The sequence below is a fragment of the Oryzias latipes genome, chromosome 4 (genome assembly GCF_002234675.1).
Source record: "Oryzias latipes chromosome 4, ASM223467v1".
In the NCBI taxonomy this organism is placed as follows: Eukaryota; Metazoa; Chordata; class Actinopteri; order Beloniformes; family Adrianichthyidae; genus Oryzias; species Oryzias latipes.
The window spans coordinates 17,189,783-17,209,911 of record NC_019862.2 but is presented as its reverse complement, the minus strand read 5'-3'; the positions used below and the strand labels follow the sequence as shown (position 1 = coordinate 17,209,911).

The window sequence follows — 20,129 nt, the reverse complement described above, 5'->3', positions numbered from 1 at the left end:
AAAGGAAAGAAGGGAAGAAAAGGGAAGGATGTTAGAGAGAGAGGGGGGTAGGAGGGTGATAATAGGAGGGTAGGGGGGATAAGACCATGAAGCAGCATAAAGCAACAAGTTTACTGGTTGTTTATCGTTACGGTAAGGTTCAAATGTAGTACAATAAGGGCGGGGCCTGTCCACACACACACTCAAATGTTATCAACACACATGTTAGCTGCAAAAATGTCGACATGTACACAAAACAGATAGTGTTCACACGCATACTTATGCCTTCAAACCAACTAGTGTGAAATATTTCAGTCATTAAACCATGCAAACTGTTAGTGCAAAGGTGAGCTAACACCTGTGCTCAGGTGAGTGTTTATGTTCTTCTAAAATGGATGGTGGAACGTGAAAAGAAGGAGGGAGAGCGCCCAGCCATCCCCACCCCAATATTCTGAATTATTTCTCACGTTTAATGATTTAAACTTACAAGAAGTATTATTTTGTTAATATGTGATTTTTTACTGCATTTTTAAAAAAAGCTATGAATTAAACATTTAAAAAATAAATGGTTTTCTTTATATCAATATAAGATTTGCTGCACAGCAACCTCTAGCTTCATCTATCCCTTAAGTATTTCATTGGAGTCACTATAAATATAGACTTCTAGAGGCTCCTGCAGGACTCCAACATTGCTCTAGTTTATTTATTTCTCATGTTTGATTGAACTATTCTGACTTTAATTGTTTTATTTTCATTTTAAGGGACCTAAAGGTTATCAAGGCTTACCTGGACTTCCAGGGGAACAAGTAAGTAGCTTTTTTTTTTTTGCAGATTAAGCATTTCTTAGAAACACAATTCAAACATGGCTGAAACCGAACATACAAATAAGATTCTTTTTTCTGCAGAACTTGAATGCTTTGCTTCAAGGATGTTGCTTTGTTATTTGTAGTCCTTTGTTTTCTTTTTGTCTTTTCTGCATAAAAGTTAAAGTAATGAGCCTTTTCCCAGCTGGATTCAAAGGGGAGACTGAGTTGAAAGTGGAGATGGTGGGGTGGAGGTTTGCAGAAAGCCAAAGTTCGAAGGCAAAGTTGTCTTGAATGAACAGTGCTTGTTTTATTCCTGCAGGTATTTCCGGCAGAAGTTTGTGTTTCTCCTCTTTCACTTTAACCCTCCACCTAATCTGATTATTCACTGTTCATTCATCCTCCCCCTCCCTCCTGCTCACCCCCTCTTCCCTACAGGGCACACCGGGACCTCCTGGGGAAGCTGGGGCTGCAGGTTACCCTGGCAGGCAGGTGCAGTGAAAACACAGAAATTGGCTCTTCTGAGATTCTTCATCTGTTTTGCAGAACAGAAAACAATTTTTTTTTGCAGTGCATGGCCTACTCCTGTGTTACATTGTGCATGCATTTACCTTTTAAATGCATTATTTTCCTTTTTCTTTACAGAAAAAACATGCATTTTTGTCTTTTTTTTGTTGTTCTTTGGTATACACTTAAGAAATGTTTTGTCTTTTTAAACTAGAAGAAAACTAAATAAGAAACCCTATTAGGCTGATTCATTACAACTGTAGAAGGATGTACATAAATGAGCATCCATATTATCTAATAACGGGTTAATATTGTTTGTTTTTAGGGTTCAGCAGGGCCACAAGGTAGACCCGGGCCTAAAGGCGTCCGTGTGAGTAACACAAGATCTCCTTTTTTGTCTTGCACTCTTTTCTTCATTACTTCTGCTTTAATTTTCCTTTTTCAAACACAGTATATCAGGCTTCAACTTCTTTACTTTTTTCCACAAAGATGAATCAGAATCTGATTTGCATTTTTGACACACTAATAATAGTCTGCTTTCATGGACTCGTACAACTTTAAGTTTTCCCATTGAAGGCTGACTTGCTCCTCTCATTATGGTTCGGTCCCCCAGGGAGGAATGCCCCAAAACAGGAGAACTTAAGAAAGAGGAGACGATAGAAGGGTAACAAATGGGGGAGGAATTATGAAAGCAGAGGGAAGGGGGTCAAATGAGCTGATGAGAGAAAGGTCTTTATGTTGCGACTCAGAAAATGAGGATGGATGGGATTACTGTGTCATGCTGGGGCTGGCATGGTGAAAAGGAGACTTGAAGACGGACAGGGCTCCGATAACGCTGACATCCAAGAGTGTGCCTCAGAAAATGTGAGGGGGGGTCTAATGACACATACCACAACCCAGATGAAAATGCAAATTGATTATTATTATTAGGGGGAAAGGGATTGTTTTTAAACCTAAACTACCAGCATTATAACTTATGGAAAGCTGAAAAAACACAATTAAGACAGCAGTTAGTTAAAAATAAAACACCAAACTCATAAATTCTAATTAAAATCCCTTTAAAGTAGGATGAGAATAGTGCATGTAAAAGATTACAATTGGATGCAAGTTTGGAACTTGAACTTTGTCTGAGTAAGAGCTGTTGACCCATGACTGGAAGGCAGAACAAACAAGGGTTTAAAAAAACAAAATGGAAGAAAAAATTATTAGAAAGGGAGCTTCTACAAATCTAAGAATATTACATAAAAAAAGAACCCACAACATTTATTGTGGTGATTGTGCTCATCCCCTACCATATAATTCTGGAGAGCCTTTGACAATAAAGGTACACAGGCCCTTTCTGGAAAAATTAGAATATCATGGAAAAGTGTATTAATTATTTCAAGTATTTATTTGTTTACTTTTACATAAATTGGGCTTCCAGCATAAAAACTCACAAAAACAGGATTTCAGAAAATTAGGAAGCTCTGGAGAAATCACCATGTGCTTCTCAGTTTTTGCAAAAAGGTAAAAACGGAGATTGATCAAACTAAAGTATTTTCAAAATGAAATGTCCATTTTCAATGCTTGCTTGGAAATCCCTTTGCCTTAAATGATAATAATAATGCGCCATGGCATTGATGCACTCAGCTTGTGGCATTGCTTAGCCCAGATTTTCTTGATGCTTGCCATCAGCTTTTCTTTGTTTTGTTGTGTTTTGCGCCCCTCATTTTCCTCTCAATGATACCCCAAACATTTTCAGTGGGATTTAGGTCCGGCGAGTTGGTCGGTCAGTCAAGCACTGTGATGGCATGGGCATCAAACCAGGTTTTGGTGCTTATGGCGGGATGGGCAGGGTCTAGGTCCTGCTGGAAGATGAAATCTGTTTCTCCATCTCGACCCTAACCAAAAGGAATCATGAAATCCTTTAAAACCTTCTGGTAGACTGTTGAAGTACCAACACCAGAGCTGGACATTGCACCCCAAATGATGACTGAGTGTGGAGATTTCACACTGGACTTTAGGCATCTTGGGTTCTTCTCCTCACCAGTCTTTTGTGTCCTTTTGATAATCCGCTGAAGCCCACAGTCGCCTCTTTTGCATCTTCTCCTGCCACATTTTGCCCTTCCATTAGACTTCTTCTTTTTCTGCTAAGACATGGTGCTCTGTGAACTGCCAGCCTCCTTAGCTACAGACTTTTGTGGCTTACCCAGACTATGGAGTGATGGTCATCTAGCTGGTTGTCAAGACTGAAGTCCTTTCTATAATGAGCCGAACTGAGGCAGTTGAAACTAACTGAACCACTTGAATGCCACCTGGGGAACCTGTGCAGGTGCTTTGAGTTTAGTAGATTATTATTGTTGAAACTCAGTTTAAAACATTCATGCCATGCAAAATTTGGGCAGATTTCACCAGAATATTCAAATTTTTAGAAATGTTATTTTTATGTCTTTCATGTGCTAGAACCCCAGTGTATGTAAAAATTAAAAAATAAAAACTTGAAATTAATTAAAGAGTGGGCCTAAATCTATATTCTATAAATATTTCCCGCTCATCTGGGAAAGGGTGTTCAGATTTTTCGGAAAGGATTTGTAAATGTTGTCTGATAAGCTTAACCACCACCCCCACCCCGCTCCCTGTTTTAGGGTTTCATAGGGCTTCCTGGCGTTGCTGGACCACTTGGGCTGGAGGGGGAAAAAGTGAGTGATGATTTTTTTATTTTTTATTATTAACGTTATTTACGTGTTTAACCTTTTAGTACTGGAGCTGTTGCCAGCGACAGGAAATAATAACACACGCTCTTTGAACTGCAATAACTCTTTGACCGTTTAAACAATTAACACAATTCCAAACGCTCTAACAAAGAGAAAAAGCAGCTTTAGGATCAGTCGGTTTACGTTAATTGCATAAACAATTTACTACTATAAAATGTTGCATAACTGTGCAAAGCTGCTTCTGTCTGCTTAAGAATATGTAAATGTTTGATTTAGGCATAATTATATAGAATTTCATAGAATTGTAAAGGATCCAAAAGTGGATCACTTTAGAATATTTATTAAATAGAAGGAAGTAGTTGGAATCCAAGTTTGCCACATCACATTAAACTTTTCTAAGTCCCTTCACATATTCCAACATATTGAGGTCTGGTGCAGGCATAGTGATATGTTCATCTTGGTAAAAACTGATGTATTTTGGTAAATTCATTAGCTAAAACCTCAATGGCGTAAATACCTTTAAAAAAACGTTTTAATTCAAATATGATCAATACCAATGTTTTGCTGATATTTTGTGTTTATTATTATAAATGGGTTAAAAAATACCTACCCTACAATTAGCCTAACTAAGAGTGAGAAGTTTGTCGTTACAATTTTCCTCCGGTAAAAAGCTTGGTGCACTAAAAACGTTATCTCGAATAAAATAATGGAGAATAGTTTTCTTTCATTTGAAAATTGTAGGTTCATCTGGGTATGTTTTTGTTTTCTAGGGCATACCTGGACCTGTTGGAAAGCCTGGCCCTAAAGGAAGACACGTAATTTTCACTCTGTTATACTTTCTGCCCATTCATAGGATCCAAAAAACAAATCTTAGCTGTAACTTACAATTTCTTGAGAATCTTAAGGATCGTGTCATTGCCTTTGCGGAGCAAAGCTTTTTAACTGCTGGGTTTCGCTTTATTTTATAATAAAATTATTTTTTCTGAAAATCAAAGTTAATTAGCTTTGCCACAAGGTTGTCCTACGGGTTTGAAAAAAATCCTAGCATCTGTTTTTATTTCCTTTTCTCAATTACATCATCAGCACTTGTCAAATCTAGTTTCATGTGTTAGACACCAGCTTCCTTTCCATGTAAAGTAAATCCACCATAAACATGTTGGTTTAACTGTTTTTATTATACTCCCCCCACCCTCCACCCCTTTGTGTGTTTCTTTTAATGTCATTTTGTGATCTAGATAGGGATGTTCTTCTCCTACAGGGTGTGGTGGGTGACGTAGGGGAGAGGGGTCCTCCTGGTCCAGATGGCAAAGAGGTAAGAAATGCAGTCTGACCTCTGGTTCTTCTAGCTGCCTACCTTACTAGCTCACCAGGGGTCACTTAACAATCTCAGAGAGTGGTTTTACTCCAGGGAAATCTGAAACTCTGGTTTAAAAGCACAGGAAGTGCAGAAAGTGTGTCCATCTTCAGTTATTTTGGGTTACACACTCACACTGCACCTCTAGGACCAAATGAGCCAAAAAGACGGTTGCAACAACCGCCCTTTGGGGGCAGTATTTTCTGAAAAGAAGAGATAAAAAGAAAATTAAATCATGGCATAAAACAGCAAAAAACAGAGCAGCTTGACCTACTAGTCCTTTGACAGTCAACCCATTTTGACTCCATTCTTCTCCACATTTACCAGACAGAAGTTTCCTTTACTTTTTTTCTAGACTTTCATCGCTATCTGTATCTTCTTTTTATTTGGAATTACATCCCACATTATCTCTTTTGTTTGTTCTCCCTCGTTTGTTCTCTGAATTGTCCGGACACATTCACACTGTTTCTGGATCGCACTAAAGTTTACTTGCAAGGGAACAGATACTCGCTTCTTCAATCCACACCAGAGTTCAGAGGATTTCCTAACTGTTTGAAAAACAGAGTATGCCTTAAAAATATGAAAAGCACAACTTTCTTAACCCTTAGTTATACAGCTTTCTTTTTCCATTCACAACAATATATTTACTGTTTCCACTGCACAGCTCTGCTGTCAGGACTTGAACCAGCAGCCCTCCAGCTGCAGGTCCTACTAAGCCACTCCTATTTAACCATTTTTTCAACATGTGATTCAGAAGCTTGTAAAGTCGTAGTTCCCTTTAATTTTAACGTCTTCACCTACATCCTTGTCGTGTTTGGGCTTTGGCTTAAGTTCTCTTGAAATCTAATCACCATGTTTTTAAATTCTTCCCCTTTTATTAAGTTGTCTTAAGGGAAATTGATTTTGGATTGTTGTTTTCTTGGATGCTTCCGTTTTGCTGTTTTGGCAAAACTTGGGTGGCCAACAAGACTTTTTGTTGGTTCACATTTAGCCAGGAAGCCCTGGCCATCCTTCGGTTTTGCTTTGAGGCTTTCTCCTTGTAACCATGGAGCAAAACCCCATATGCTCAGTCTTCATAATAATTGGAGCTGCTATACTATCACATGATTTAATTCCTATTACTTTACAATTACTGAATAAGAACTGAAGAAGGATTTATGGCTTAATGTGTTTGTATACTTTAATGTAGATCAATTTCAAGATGTTTATAGCAATTTAGTATTTTATTGCAGAAATAATCTCAGAATATAGTTTGGTAAAATATTTTACATCTTAGGTAAGTAATTTATCAGTAGTTTTCAAGATACTCTATTTTTTTTCTCACAGAGAATTTTAAGCAGGTTTGTGCTTGGGTGAATTATGAGTAATATTAGAATTATTTGCAATTATTGGGCTTTTATCCTGAATGTCTTTTGCATTTTTTTTCTTCTGCACAGGGGCCAGTTGGTGGGACTGGTATCAGTGGGTTTCCTGGTCTAAGGGTGAGTCAGACCCTTTTTAGTGACTTTAGATACTGATTGTTTTTTTTAATTTCTTGTCTTAAATCTTTGAGTGCTTCATCTGAATGGCTGGGGTTTATTTAAGACTGTTTTTTGTGATATTACATTGATCCAAACATGTTTTTATTTTATTTATTTTTTTAGATATAATTCTTTAACTACTTTTTTTGTTGGTAGGGCAGAGTTTGAGGTTTTATTTTGTCATACCCTCTCTCTATTTTTAGTAATGTATTTTTTTTTTGCTCAATATATTTTTTGACTGAATATTGTAAACTTCTATTTTAGCATGAGGAGGAAAATCTGTGCCGTTCCTGCTTAATAAACTCAAAAAGTATAAATAAGGAGAAAATTTTCCACAGAGGAGAAGAATTGCAGTTTGCAAAAAAGAAAAGATGAATGAAAGAAACAACAATTATTGAACAATTATTAAACAAAGTAAAATCAAATTTGCCCCAATTTAGCACCACTGTTCATTTCAAGTGTTGCAACAATAGGGAATAGTAGGAATTACATTTTTAAAGCTGATGTTTTGAAGGTAAAGAAATACTTAACTAAAAAAGCTGGGAAAAGTTCCTGCTTTTGAGGACTTGTTGATTGTTTAGCATATTTATGAAAATATTGGTTCTTTAATTCATTGTTACAGATCTTTGATGTGTATATTTGGATGTTTAAAAGTGATGCACATATTTCTTTTCTAAGTATAACTCTTAAAGAAGAAGGATTTTGTGTTTGTGATGGCAGTAATCTCTTTGTACCATTCATCATTGCCTCTATACAAGCCTCTGTCAAGGGTTATATTAAGCCATTTTTGGCTTCTTTCTTTCAAGACTATAATCAGTCAACAAGACTCAACAGGAAAGGATGCAAAGCTGAACGCACAGGCTGAACATGCTGAAAGAAACCATTGAAGCTGAATAGTGTCAGGAAAACGCGTCATGAGGCAGGAAATAACACTTACAGCTGCACTGCTAATGACACGATGTCTTTGAATCCAGCTGTCTTTCTTCATTAGAATAAATAAGACGCACATCATGGCTGTCAGCATTAAAGAGGTCCTGATGATGGATGCAGGGATGATAATCACTCTGGGTGTGCCTGTTTGCTGCTGGTAACTGAGTGTTTCATCTGTCTGTCGTTAGCTATAAACAGTGCATAAGTTACTGAAAAAAGTTGAAAATCTGTCATCCCACAATGTTAGCAATTTCTTCTTTTCAGTGAAACAGTGATTTGATAATGGCCTAATTCATGAATCTTAAGTTATGTTCTCCAGAAGGGTGGAATAAAAAGGAGGCGAGCAAGTAAATAAAACCGAATAAACTCTAAAGAATGACTAAGTTTAAAAAAATACGTTTTACAAACTATGTTTTTCTAACCTCTGATTACCTGTGTCTGAAAAGTCCCACTTTGATCATTTTTTTAATCTATTTTAAAAGCATTTCCAGTGTTTTCTTTAAAATTGGTTATGCCATTTTTAGCCAAAATCTAAATACCTGTGTTGTTTTCTAGCATGTGTGCTATCCTAACATTGACGTGTTATCCCTCCCATGACAAAGGACAAAGGTGGACAAAATTGAATGTCTACCATGGTAACCAGAGAAGATAAAAAATTATTTAAAAAAAAGTTTCAGCGTGCTGTCTTGTGGGCTCCAGATGACCCCACCCCCAACATTAACGTGCCTTGTATGGCACAAGACATAGTTTCTGCAGAGAGGCAGTAGTTCAGTAGAAATTTACCTCTAAGTTGTGGGCGGGACTTCTAGCGCAGAACAACACTGCCTCCTTTCCCCTCTCCTTTGCTGGGAGTTTAGAGCAGGGAGCTTGTTGCCCACCAAGGGTATTTTCTATGTCACAAATAAGCTCTTTTTTTAAACAGCATTTTTTCATCTGCTCCTGATTGACGATAATTTCAATAATAAAAAAAATCTCAAATTCAAGTTTGAGCTTAACTTTAATAATATATGTCCTCCATTATCAGCAAATTGCCACAAGAACATATTAAAAACACCTAAAACACTATTTTCATTGGAGTGGGACTTTAAGTCTTTAATGATGCAAGAATACTTAGAAATAAGGTCATATAATGAGTAGCCCACCTTCAAATTAAGTAGTGTTTCTTTATCAATAAATTTTTAGAGCAGGTATTTTCTTTTAGAACAAATGACTTCGTACATCACAAAAAACCTGCCCATCCAATTATCAACGTGTTTACAGCAACAAGTTACAGGCTCCTATATTACAGTGAGATGATGCAATTGGTACATGACAATATTCAACAATAGAAACCCTTTAATTCTTTGTCTATTCAGTCATTTTCAAAGACGGCTTAATCCCTTTGGGGTCATGAGGCTACTGGAGCTTATCCCATCCACTGCCAGGTTAAGGAGGGGTACACCCTGGATGATTCGCCAGTCCATCGCAGGGCCACAGAGAGACAAACAACCATACACACTCACATTCACACTTGATGCTAAGTACACGCCGAGCATGTAATGCATATTCAAGAATGCGCTAACCAGACACTCTTTAAGAATGGTGTTCACACAGGTCTATCACTGAAACTACCGCACGTACTCACAGTTGGAAGAGGCTTGGTGCAAAATGTCAAAGAGGTGCAAATCTTGCTCCAGGATGTATCCTTTACAGCTGTAGACATGGTTTCATAAGATTCCAACCAAGGACAAACTGCAATTATTGATTTCTCCTCCATGATCAATTTTCAAACAATATGTACATCCATACAATACCACCAAATCCGAGTGGCTGATTATTCAAAGTTTAACAGATTCAGCTTTTTTAATGTTTTATTTTTTACTTGTCCTGTCCAACAGCTGGGCAAACAGATGACAGCTAAAGTCGTCTTGTGTTGGACATATTTTACTTTAACAACAGGGGTTATGAATCTTCTGACAAACCAGAGGTATGTCTGAATAAACCCCTTTTGTAATTGAGACCAAACTTTATTCATTTTAATCATATTTGAAAATCTTTTGTGTTGGACCGGACGGAAAACGAAAGGAGGGAAGAAGAGAGAGGGATGTTAAAGAGGGGGGGATAGGAGGATGATAATAGAAGGGTTGGGGTAAACCCATGAAGGAGCATAAAGCAACAAGTTTCTGGATGGTTATACTCATTACGGTAAGGTTCAGATGTAATACAAGTCTATAAGGGCGGGGCCTGTCCACACACACACTCAAATGTAGTGTGTGTCAACATGTACACTATACAAATATTGTTCACACACGCATACCTATGCATTCAAACCAACTAGTGTGAAATATTTCATTCGATCACGCAAAATATTAGTGCAAAGGTGAGCTAACACCTGTGCTCGAGTGATTGTTCATGTTCTTCTAAAATGGATGATGGAATGTAAAAAGAAGGAGGGAGATTGCCCAGTCATCCCCACACCAAGACCCCCACCGTAGCAGCAGCGGCAGCTAGAACCCCCAAACACCCGCACGGCTGCAGATAGTGAACAACCGCCACCCGGGCGATCACATCTGGCACCCAGGCCAGGGCCAGCAGGACCGCCACGGGGGCCCCCAAAGCCAGAGAGCAGGGAGGCATGGGGCGACAGAGAGTGCAAGCTCCAGCCTAACCAGGAGAGCACCCCCCCCCCCCCCGCCCCGGGAGGGCCCAACGCGGGGCCCCACTCCAGAATAGCGCCCACAGCCCCATACAAGCGTCTCACCACCGCCCAGGAGTTCTAGGCATCCCCCCAACCTCAGGTATGAGCCAGGGAGACCCGCCCCACGCCCCAGGCAGCCACCCAGCCATCCCCGCCCAGGAGGAGGACAACCAGGGGAGGGGGGGGGTCCATAAGAGGTGTTGTAAACATGGCCCCACCAGTCTCGCCCACAGTTGGGAATTTGGCGAGGCCCAGCGCTCAGGGGCAAGGACCAGAACCCACACCACAGGGACACGGACACCCCCAGACTCAGATGTAATGTGATCCCCAGCTCTTGGTCTTGCCAGAGAACTCAGGGATCCCTCTCCCTTTGTGGAGAGAGGGCTGCCGGGCCCAGGAAGCCAGCACCCAGGGAACATGGCCACCGTGGCCACTGATTTAGCTTTCAATGAGCAATCAACGCCGCTTGTTTTGTATGTAGAGTGCGAAAATGTCTCACTTTTAGTCATCAACCTGTATGAGACATCTGTAGACAACTGAAAACCCCCTTGCAGTGATGAAGCCGTTCTCTTTGTGTATTTCAATTGGTATTCTTTAACATATGGACAGTATCTACATACCTGCCATGCCTGATCCACACAGGCTCCGTGTCTTCATGTAACATTGACTTTATTGGGTTTGAGAGTACACACTGTGACACACAGCTACAGTAGGGATTGGGTTTCTGTACTTCCCAGAAATGAAATTGTACAACAGGGAAGACACTGAAAATGTAGGACAAAAAATAAAAATATGCCATTCTGGACTTGCAAACTAAATATCAACCTCACTGATGTTTGGTTTGCAAAAAAATTAGTAAAAGTGCATCTATGCACTCAAACTTCAGATTTCCCTGTAGATAATTCTTTTCCTTTCCTGTTGCTGTTGTTTACATATTTGCTGGTCTAAAAGCTACGTATATTCTGGGAATTTGAAACTCTTTAAAGAATGTGTGTTTAACCCATGGTCTTGTTTACACTGGACAAGCAAGGAGTGGCTTCTTTTTTTTCTTTTTCTGCTGTTTACTAGCACAAGTCTGCCACCTACAGTTGGAAGAAGCTTGGTGCAGAAGCCCCAAACTTGCTTTTACATGGTTTTACTTTTCATTGGAAGTGGCCGCTAAGCATGTTGCCAAAGTGCAGTGTGAAAAAGATCAAAATTGTCATTGCCTACAAGGCAGTTACAACAATCTGTAAAAAAGAAAAAGGCTGATTGTAATTCTCACTTTTTGTAAGTTTTGACAAAATAAAATGATTTTTAAAAAAAATCATTACTTTTCTTTTTCAGAGCCACTATTTCTTTATATCAGCAGTTTCAGTCAAGATTGAATGGGATGGCCCTCAGGACTACAGTGGAAAATTCTATCTCAGTTTCCCTATGTGACTTGTTTAAAGAGCACTGATCCATGAAGTCTCGGACACAGTGGAGAACAGTGGCTGAGTAGCTGGCCTGTCTGTCTGTGAAAGAACACCTTGTGGTTCATTAACACTTTTGTGAATAGAAATTATGGGCTGGCATCAGTGAGCAGGCTTAAAACAACAAAAACAAAATAGATAAATAAGAACTCCATGACTGGCTCTGCCTCATACTGTTGATAGAATGTGACAAAAAGGAATGTCTGTGCAGGAAAAGACAAAATAAGCTCCACAAGTGATCACATGTATTTAGACTAAAGAATCCCTGTAAATGTCAGACAACAGTCTTGATCAGAAGGGAGCATGTTTTTGATGCACAAATTTCATCTGGGCTTTCTCTCCACAGGGGGACCTGGGGCCTGAGGGACTACGGGGACTGGCTGGCATGCCGGGACCTCAGGTAAGCTGATCCTTGAATTTAGAAATTATAACTCAGGGAGCACAGACACAACAATTTCTTTTTCTACAGTGGTAACTTTTGTGGGAATCTTTTCTTGACTGTTTTTTGCATCTGTCTTGTAGGGCCCAGCGGGACAAGTCGGCCTGCCTGGATTGAAAGGTGATAAGGTGATCTAAATATTTATACTATTGCAGTGCACATATATGCAGAATGTCAGTGGTTCAGTTTTTGTATTTTAGCCCTGGGTTACATGGTTTAGTGGCAAAGAACCCCCAAACAGTCAATGTTTGGGGGCTAGGGTTCACACAATCCTCATTAAAATAATAATAAAAGTAATAATTATATATTTTTCAATCTTTTATCATAAAAAGACATCATAACTTTACTGCCAGGCCAAATTGATAGTGTATCACTGTAACATCGAGACACTGTAACAGGGATACAATTGGGGCTGGGTAGCTTAGTTGGTAAGGTAAAGGGCTGCCACACAGGAATCCAGGGTTCAATTCACAGGGCACTGGGATCATTTACCATGTCCACAAACATAGATCAATAAACATCACCCAGTGGGGGTCCTTGGGCAACACATACTGCCTATCAGCATTGTGTGATGGTCAGAGGGGCCATAGGCATGAATTGGCAGCCACACCTCTACCATCTCCAAGTATAAATGAAGAGTGAATAAATAATACACACAATGGAAGAGCGCAGATAAATCCAATGCATTATTATTATTTAATTTACCCCATCTTACCATTATTAAAAATAGATAATTTATTTTAAAAAATGTTTTGTAGTAGGCAAAGTGGTAACCTTTAGCAAGCAGAAGTTCACAAATACTTGACAAGTAAAAAGAGTATAGAAATTTTGTATAATGGCCTGACAGTTGGGGAAGGTTGAAGGAGTTTGTGCTGAAGCCCCCAGAAAAGTTGAGCTTATCAGGAGAAAAAAACTAATTATGTTTATTTGTCATGTTATTTAAAAAGAAATAAAGGTGATGCCAAGTCAGGTACATATAAATGAACTCTGTCAATGAGTCAATGAAATAAAAGAGATTATTTAGACAAATGGAAGCAGCAGTGACCTGGTTAGAACAGGCAGTTCATCCTTAATCTTTATTTATGTAGTACTTTTCACAGGGGGCGACTCACAAAGTGCTTCACAAAGTAAAGGAAGGAAAAGAAAAAAAGTCAAGCAATTGACCCGACTACAAATTATAATAAAAGAAGATTACCCACCAACAAGATGTGGGTGGGGCTTAATTTTTGCCAAAAAAGGTTATTGCACAGCACAAAGCAGCTTTATTTAAGGAAACATAGAACATTTTCTAATTGACAAAATGTGAAAAACAAAAATTTATTATAAATATTTTGGCTGGTCAAACAGTTTGAATCGATCCAGAGGAAGTGATTTCCACAGAAACGTTTTGCACGTATGGCCGAAATCTCACACAGTCAAATATTTTGCCTTATCATCCATCTCTAGATCACATTTAGCTTTGTTAGAATATCTACTGTATATGCAGTGATGAACTCATATGAATCTCTAATCTGTTGTGATATTTTAGTTGCTGTGGCAGGGCAGTGTTGTTTTATATCTGTGTGTGATACTATGAAATCTAGGGTGAAGTGGGACACAGGGGGGAGCCTGGAGAGATGGGGTACCAAGGTGATAAGGTAAAGCTAACACCACAAATGCGTTTCTGCTCCATTTAATTAGACCTCAAATAAATTACCAGTCATTCCTCAACTCCAAGCACATTACTTAAGCTTAATCTATGGAATAGGTAGAAGTTAATATCTTCATTTGGTATTTGCAAATTGTTAATTGCAAATTATTGTATGATAATGTTTGTGTATGTATGTATGTAAATAAATGATATTAATGAAAGAGTATCTGCCTCTTTCAGGGAGCTCTTGGTGCACCTGGACCTCCTGGGCCCAAAGGGATGCCAGGACCATCGGTATGTTGAATGTCTCTTTGCTTCCTTTAATTCTTTAATATCTATCTCTAGGAACATCTTGCAGCGCTTTGTTTCTATGTTCACCCCCCATCAGTTCTCATAAAAACCTTCAACACAAAGAGACGTGGGAATTCAAACCAAAGATTTTAGTAAAAGGATCATGGCACGCTTGGTCTGACATCTTATACACTCCTAATCACCTTTTTTACAGTATTTGGAGCCTACTTAGCTACATGCAGGTGAAGATGGGGCTCACTCTTTGGCAGTCCATTGCAGGCCACACAGAGACAGACAACCCCACACACATTCACACATAAGGGATCACTTAGAATCTTCAATTAAGCAATGAAGCATGTTGTGGACTATGGGAGGAAGCCAGAATGCTCAGAGAAAACCCACACATCCATGAGAAGAAACCCTAGCTGGCATTTGAACCAAGACCTTCTCGCTGCGAGGTTAGACTGCTAACAAATATAGCACTATGCAGCCTCGGTTGACCTCACTGACAAAGGCAAAGCCCTTATTCAACTGACACGAATAATCATTATTTCTTCAGAAGTAACTGCCTGAGGGATGACTATTAGGCAGATTGAACTAAACTAAAACTAAATGAACAAACGCAAAGTTACGTTTTTTTTCTGTCTCCATGAATTGTTGTTGTCATACTTAACAGGGTAAAATTGGAGAGACGGGGGCTCAAGGACCACCTGGGCTTCCAGGACCAGAAGTAAGTAGCAAATCCATGTATTTCTCTATTCTGCATATTTTACTATATTTCTTTAGCCAGAACTTCAACCAGTGGGACTCAGAGATAAATACCTGGATACTGAACAGTGCAGGTTAAGTTTTCCAGATTTCTTGTATTTCTTGCAAGACAATCACGTGTAAATTAAATATGTGTTCAAACAAACAAGTAAACAAGAAAACAAATATTCATTCACATTTTAGTTTAACAAAGTTCAGCTCACCGCTGTTTTTCCACATAAATATAACACAAACTAAACATTATTAGAACATTCTACCACACTGTATGGTCACGTGTCTTTGCAAAATTTAAAGTGTTTCCACACATTGGACTGCGATGATGGCTTGATCAGTTTTTGCTGCCATCACATGTGTGTGTTTTCTGATGTGAGTTCACTTGGTCATTTTTATGTTTATAGTACATTAAATCTACTATGTCTAAATTCATATAATATTTTCCAATATCAATATAATCAATTTAATTCATTCTGAAACGACCTTTAAATGGTATTGGTTGATTTCATTAGTTTCTGCCTCAGCCACATCGATCTGATTGGACGCTAGTAATAGAAATCGATTCATCAATTAATTGGTCAATTATTACAGCCCTACTCCTTACCCTTGCATTACTGTTGTGTTTGTTCAAAACACCCATACTGTAATCAGTCTTTTGATTACGTTTTCTTGTTGGTTTCAATTTGTTTATGCATGTAACACTATACACCGCCCAAAAGGTTACTTCTGACTGGTCGATTTCTAATATGTGACACTCATCTCCATGGACTTAAACACTTGTGTTTGTTCAAACACACCAGGAAGACATTAGACATGCACCTTTGCATAAAGAAATGCAAACAAAGAAAACCTTTTAAAGTTAGATTTGGTTCTTGAAAATCAACACATCCACTACCTGAAATTGTTTAGTAAAAATAAAAAAGTTTTTGCTCCGAAACTTATGTGGAACTCAACAAAGACATGAAAGCATGCTGGGAAAATCAACCCTCCTCTATGCTGCTGAACCCACTCTACTACCCATCCATGTGCTCTACCTGACAAATCAAAGTCATAGATTAGCTGACATCACTGGTTTCCTTATGTCCATGTCATTCAAAGGGGGGCTGGAGAAGGGCAACACACACACATGCACACAAATGACAAGATTACATAACAGATAATAAACCTTGTATGATATAGTGATCTTCTGTATTGTTTTCTGACCTTTACTGCAACCACAGTGACTTGTGATTTGGAAATAAAATGTCCACATATACACACTGTGAACTTTTTTAAAAGAACATAATTGAAATTAATTTTGTGTTTTCATTGCATTAGGTTTAAATTGTATATTTGTGTCCTCTGGTCTATGAGAGTGCAAATGATTCCAAAAAATTAATGTCCAGTTGCAAAACACTTTTCTCCTTATGGCTTCTTTATGCTGCAAAAAACACATCAATACCATTCAAGTGTAACTTCATCAAATAATCACAGCTTCTTACAGTTATTTTTTAACCAACCTGTGGGCTCCAAACTCTCCTAACAACAGCAGCAGCACATTTTCATTTTCCTTCTTCAATAGAGAGACAGACAGACAGGCAGTGAAGGAGAGAGAGAAAGATTTATAGATCTTTTTATGAACAAAGTTACAAAACAAACCACAATATTTCGTTAGGGTATCGATTTAGGTGATATGTCGACCATAAATGATAAAATGTCTTTTCTATTGTAAAGGGATTCCCTGGAGACATTGGAGTGCCTGGGCCTAACGGCCCCCCAGGACTTAAGGTGAAAACGCTTTTACTATACTTATTTTGGGATTTAGAATGTATCTATTTCAGCTCACACAAATTAATAATTTTCAGGGTCTTCAGGGTGTGAGAGGGCCCCAAGGCCCACCAGGGCCAAAAGGTATACAGGTAAGAGAGACCAAATGAATTCTGGGTGTTTGATTCCGTGTGACAAGGAAATAAAAAAAGTTGGCTCATGGTGGGATTTCTCCAATGATTTGAACAAGGCAAGAATGATTAATACAGGTACAAGCTAATCATTCCTGAAAGGCTTTGGCTCACTCTTTGATATCTTTAGGCATGCTTCAGTGTGATTTAGCATTCAGTGCCTTTTAAAACTTGGCTTTATGCAGTTGTCGAAATAAAAGAGATCAGTTAACACTATGCACTGTGTAACTTTAAAAGTTAAAGTGCAACATCGGGGCTACAGAGATGTGGAACTGGCTTGTGTTTCCCAACATCACACACTTGCATTTGACACAAATTAAGGAGCAAGTCTTGATGCATAAAGACATTAAGGTGGAAATTGGACATACAGTGGTTTTCAGTAAGACTGTACACCCAAAGGTGTTTAGCACATCATGTTCAGTTGGATTAAAAGATTTCTGTAATTTAGTTTGCTGTTCGGTAAGGAAAAGCTTGGTTGTATTAACGGACACCATGTTTTGATTATGACGTATAGCCCTTTAAACAAAATGGATCAATGAGGCTTATTCTTCAAAGGGGTCTTTAGCCATGCTTCTGCTTTTACTTAGTTTGTAATCGATGCAATCGTTTTTCCTGCAATAATGTTCCTGTAAAAATTTCGATTCAGCAGGTTTTATTTTGTCTGCAATGTTTGGTGTCTATTTTCAGCAAGTACATGTATCATGTTAGGATTGCAATGTCATTTGTTTGTGTGCATGATAATTCGTACTGTGACTCTGCAGGGCGATGAAGGACCACTCGGCCCCCGCGGCAGCTCTGGCCCCAATGTAAGAATCCCCAATATTTCGCTGAGAGTACACACAAAAAGACACACAGACTTTAATATTTTTGAAGGTGTTCCAGAGAAAAAAGTTAACTTAATGTTTGGAAGAAAGCAGTTACAAAGTGATATCCATAACACATCTCACTGTCTGCTCATCATGTTTATGTAGGGAAGGCCTGGAAGAAAAGGATACATTGGAGAACCTGGCCCTGAAGGTTTAAAGGTAGGTTAGGTTTTTTATCCTAAGTTGTGGTTTTTAAAAGTTAATATCTGTCAGCGCTTTAAGATTATTTAGATGCTTTTATATTTTTAACCCTAGTGGAGTGTGTCATTTCTGTTTTGGCTCTCACATATCTTGTCTGTAGACAGCAGCATAATGCCTGAGCAAAGCTATGATGTTATTAAAATTGATTTTTCTCTGTTTTTATGTTTACTGCTTCAGGGGGAGATAGGGGACGTTGGAAAAGCTGGAAAAATCGGGCCACTGGTAAGCAGCTTTCATAATTCATGGATGATTTTTTTTAGTCTAACTTAAAATAGGGGTTGGCAACAAAACAAAGAATAAGTACCGGTAATCAAAAAGAAACCCAGCCAAGCAAAGTGACATCAAACATTAGTAGAGTAGGATAAACGGACTCATGTACATGGTTTATAGTCCAGGCTTTTTCATAGCCTCTTTTGACCATTTTCTGTTTAATTGGCACATTTTTAAAAGTTAGCAGTGGTTAGCGCTCTTCCCTCACAGCAAGAAGGCCCCCAGTTCAAGTCCTGGCTGGGGGACCTGAACCAGAACACCAATGCGGGGCTTTTCTGTGTGGAGTTTGCATGTTCTCCCCGTGCATGCGATGGTTTTCTCCAGAGACTCCAGCTTTCTCCCACTGTCCAAAAACATACTTCACAGGTTAATGGGTAACTCTAAATTGTCCCTAGGTGTGAATGTGAGTGTGCATGGGTGTGTGATTGTGGCCCTGCAACAGACTGGCGACCTGTCCAGGATGTCTGCCTTCGCCCACGAGTAGCCGGCATAGGCTCCAGCAGCCCCGTGACCCCGAGAGGGACAAAATGGTTTTAAAAGATGAATCAATTGATTAATTTATAAAACTTTTTTTTTTAATGTCCTGTTTTATTTTGTAAAAGTTCTGCCTAAGGGTGTGACGATAACCGCATCACCGCATCTCATCACCGCGGGGTTGAGGTCATGACCGTACTTTTTTTTAACGTTTTTTTCTTTTTTGGAAAGTTTTGCATATGGTGCGTGATTGGAGCTATAATAAACACATTAAAAAACATTCATCTTTGCTGATAATTTACTTTTTCTGCTAGTCCAAGTCAGACTACAAGGGCTTCTGGGGGAAACCTTTTACTACTGTTTTCTTTCACTCCCAGCGTCGTGCCTCTCATTCCCTCTACGCTGCACGCGGCGCACTCCCTCTTCTTAAACGCGCGCGGTGTCACAAGCACATACACATCCTCATTCTACAACAGAAGTTTCCGTCTCGCGAGGAAATACGAGGAAATACTGCATTCTAATTATTAATTTCCATTGTATACATTTCCATTAAAAGCTGCGTGCGTTCTTGATCCTCTCCGGAGGATTTTGTGTGTCTGTGTGTGTGTGGGGGGGCTATTACTTATCTCATTCACTCTGTAACACCAAACATGAACGCGCACTGTTAGATTTCGATGAATATCACTACATGTTTTATTTGGGAACTATTCTGTGCAGCGCAAAGTTACGTGTCTGTATATACAAAGGCGGTGCCTCTTGCCCGCGTTCTTCATGGGTGTCAGGCTTCATGGCTACCAGAAAGGTGACAAAGTGTCTGCAGTCTGCTTATTACTGGGCAATATATAATATCCTGAGAAGATGTCTGTACCAGAGAGCACAGGTGAAACTCGCGTGCAGCTAACATACGTGTGTGCGCTCCTTCCTTCTATACACACAGCGTGCTGACACACACACACACACACACACACAAACACAGTCATTCTACAACACCTATATAGTTTGCTTTTTATTTAGATAGGTAGTAGTTAGTTGTTACTCTTATTAGTTAATAAGAATACTGGTTGTAATTGTAGTCATTTGTGACGCGGCCGCCGGGGGCTTTTGTGTTTTGGGGGGGGTTGTGGAATGTGGTTAACCGCGACACCGCGCCCCCTCAATTCTGCCTTTCCTGTTGTTTGCTGATTTATTTCCTTTTGGTGCTCACACCTGAGTTGGGTTTGGTTTCCTGGTAGACCTTTGTAGTCACCTTTATGCGCTACTTGTTGGCTACTTGTTGGCTTAGTTGTATACACTATTTTAGAATTATCATTCTAGTTTCTTTGCAGTTGCAGCATCTTCAGTT

The 20,129-nt window shown here is 39.1% G+C and overlaps 1 protein-coding gene across 1 annotated transcript in view; it reads left to right on the top strand.

Moving 5' to 3' along the window:
• The window catches only part of col24a1 (collagen type XXIV alpha 1 chain), a 94,649-nt gene that overhangs the window by 33,465 nt on the left and 41,055 nt on the right, over window positions 1–20,129 (top strand). Inside the window, exons 8-24 of the mRNA XM_011474161.3 lie at window positions 741–785; window positions 1,221–1,274; window positions 1,615–1,659; window positions 3,914–3,967; window positions 4,753–4,797; window positions 5,241–5,294; window positions 6,773–6,817; window positions 12,264–12,317; window positions 12,440–12,484; window positions 13,940–13,993; window positions 14,227–14,280; window positions 14,954–15,007; window positions 16,753–16,806; window positions 16,884–16,937; window positions 17,738–17,782; window positions 17,948–18,001; window positions 18,221–18,265. Of these exons, the coding sequence (XP_011472463.1) occupies window positions 741–785; window positions 1,221–1,274; window positions 1,615–1,659; window positions 3,914–3,967; window positions 4,753–4,797; window positions 5,241–5,294; window positions 6,773–6,817; window positions 12,264–12,317; window positions 12,440–12,484; window positions 13,940–13,993; window positions 14,227–14,280; window positions 14,954–15,007; window positions 16,753–16,806; window positions 16,884–16,937; window positions 17,738–17,782; window positions 17,948–18,001; window positions 18,221–18,265 (855 nt within the window). The remainder of the gene's footprint in view (window positions 1–740; window positions 786–1,220; window positions 1,275–1,614; window positions 1,660–3,913; window positions 3,968–4,752; window positions 4,798–5,240; window positions 5,295–6,772; window positions 6,818–12,263; window positions 12,318–12,439; window positions 12,485–13,939; window positions 13,994–14,226; window positions 14,281–14,953; window positions 15,008–16,752; window positions 16,807–16,883; window positions 16,938–17,737; window positions 17,783–17,947; window positions 18,002–18,220; window positions 18,266–20,129) is intronic.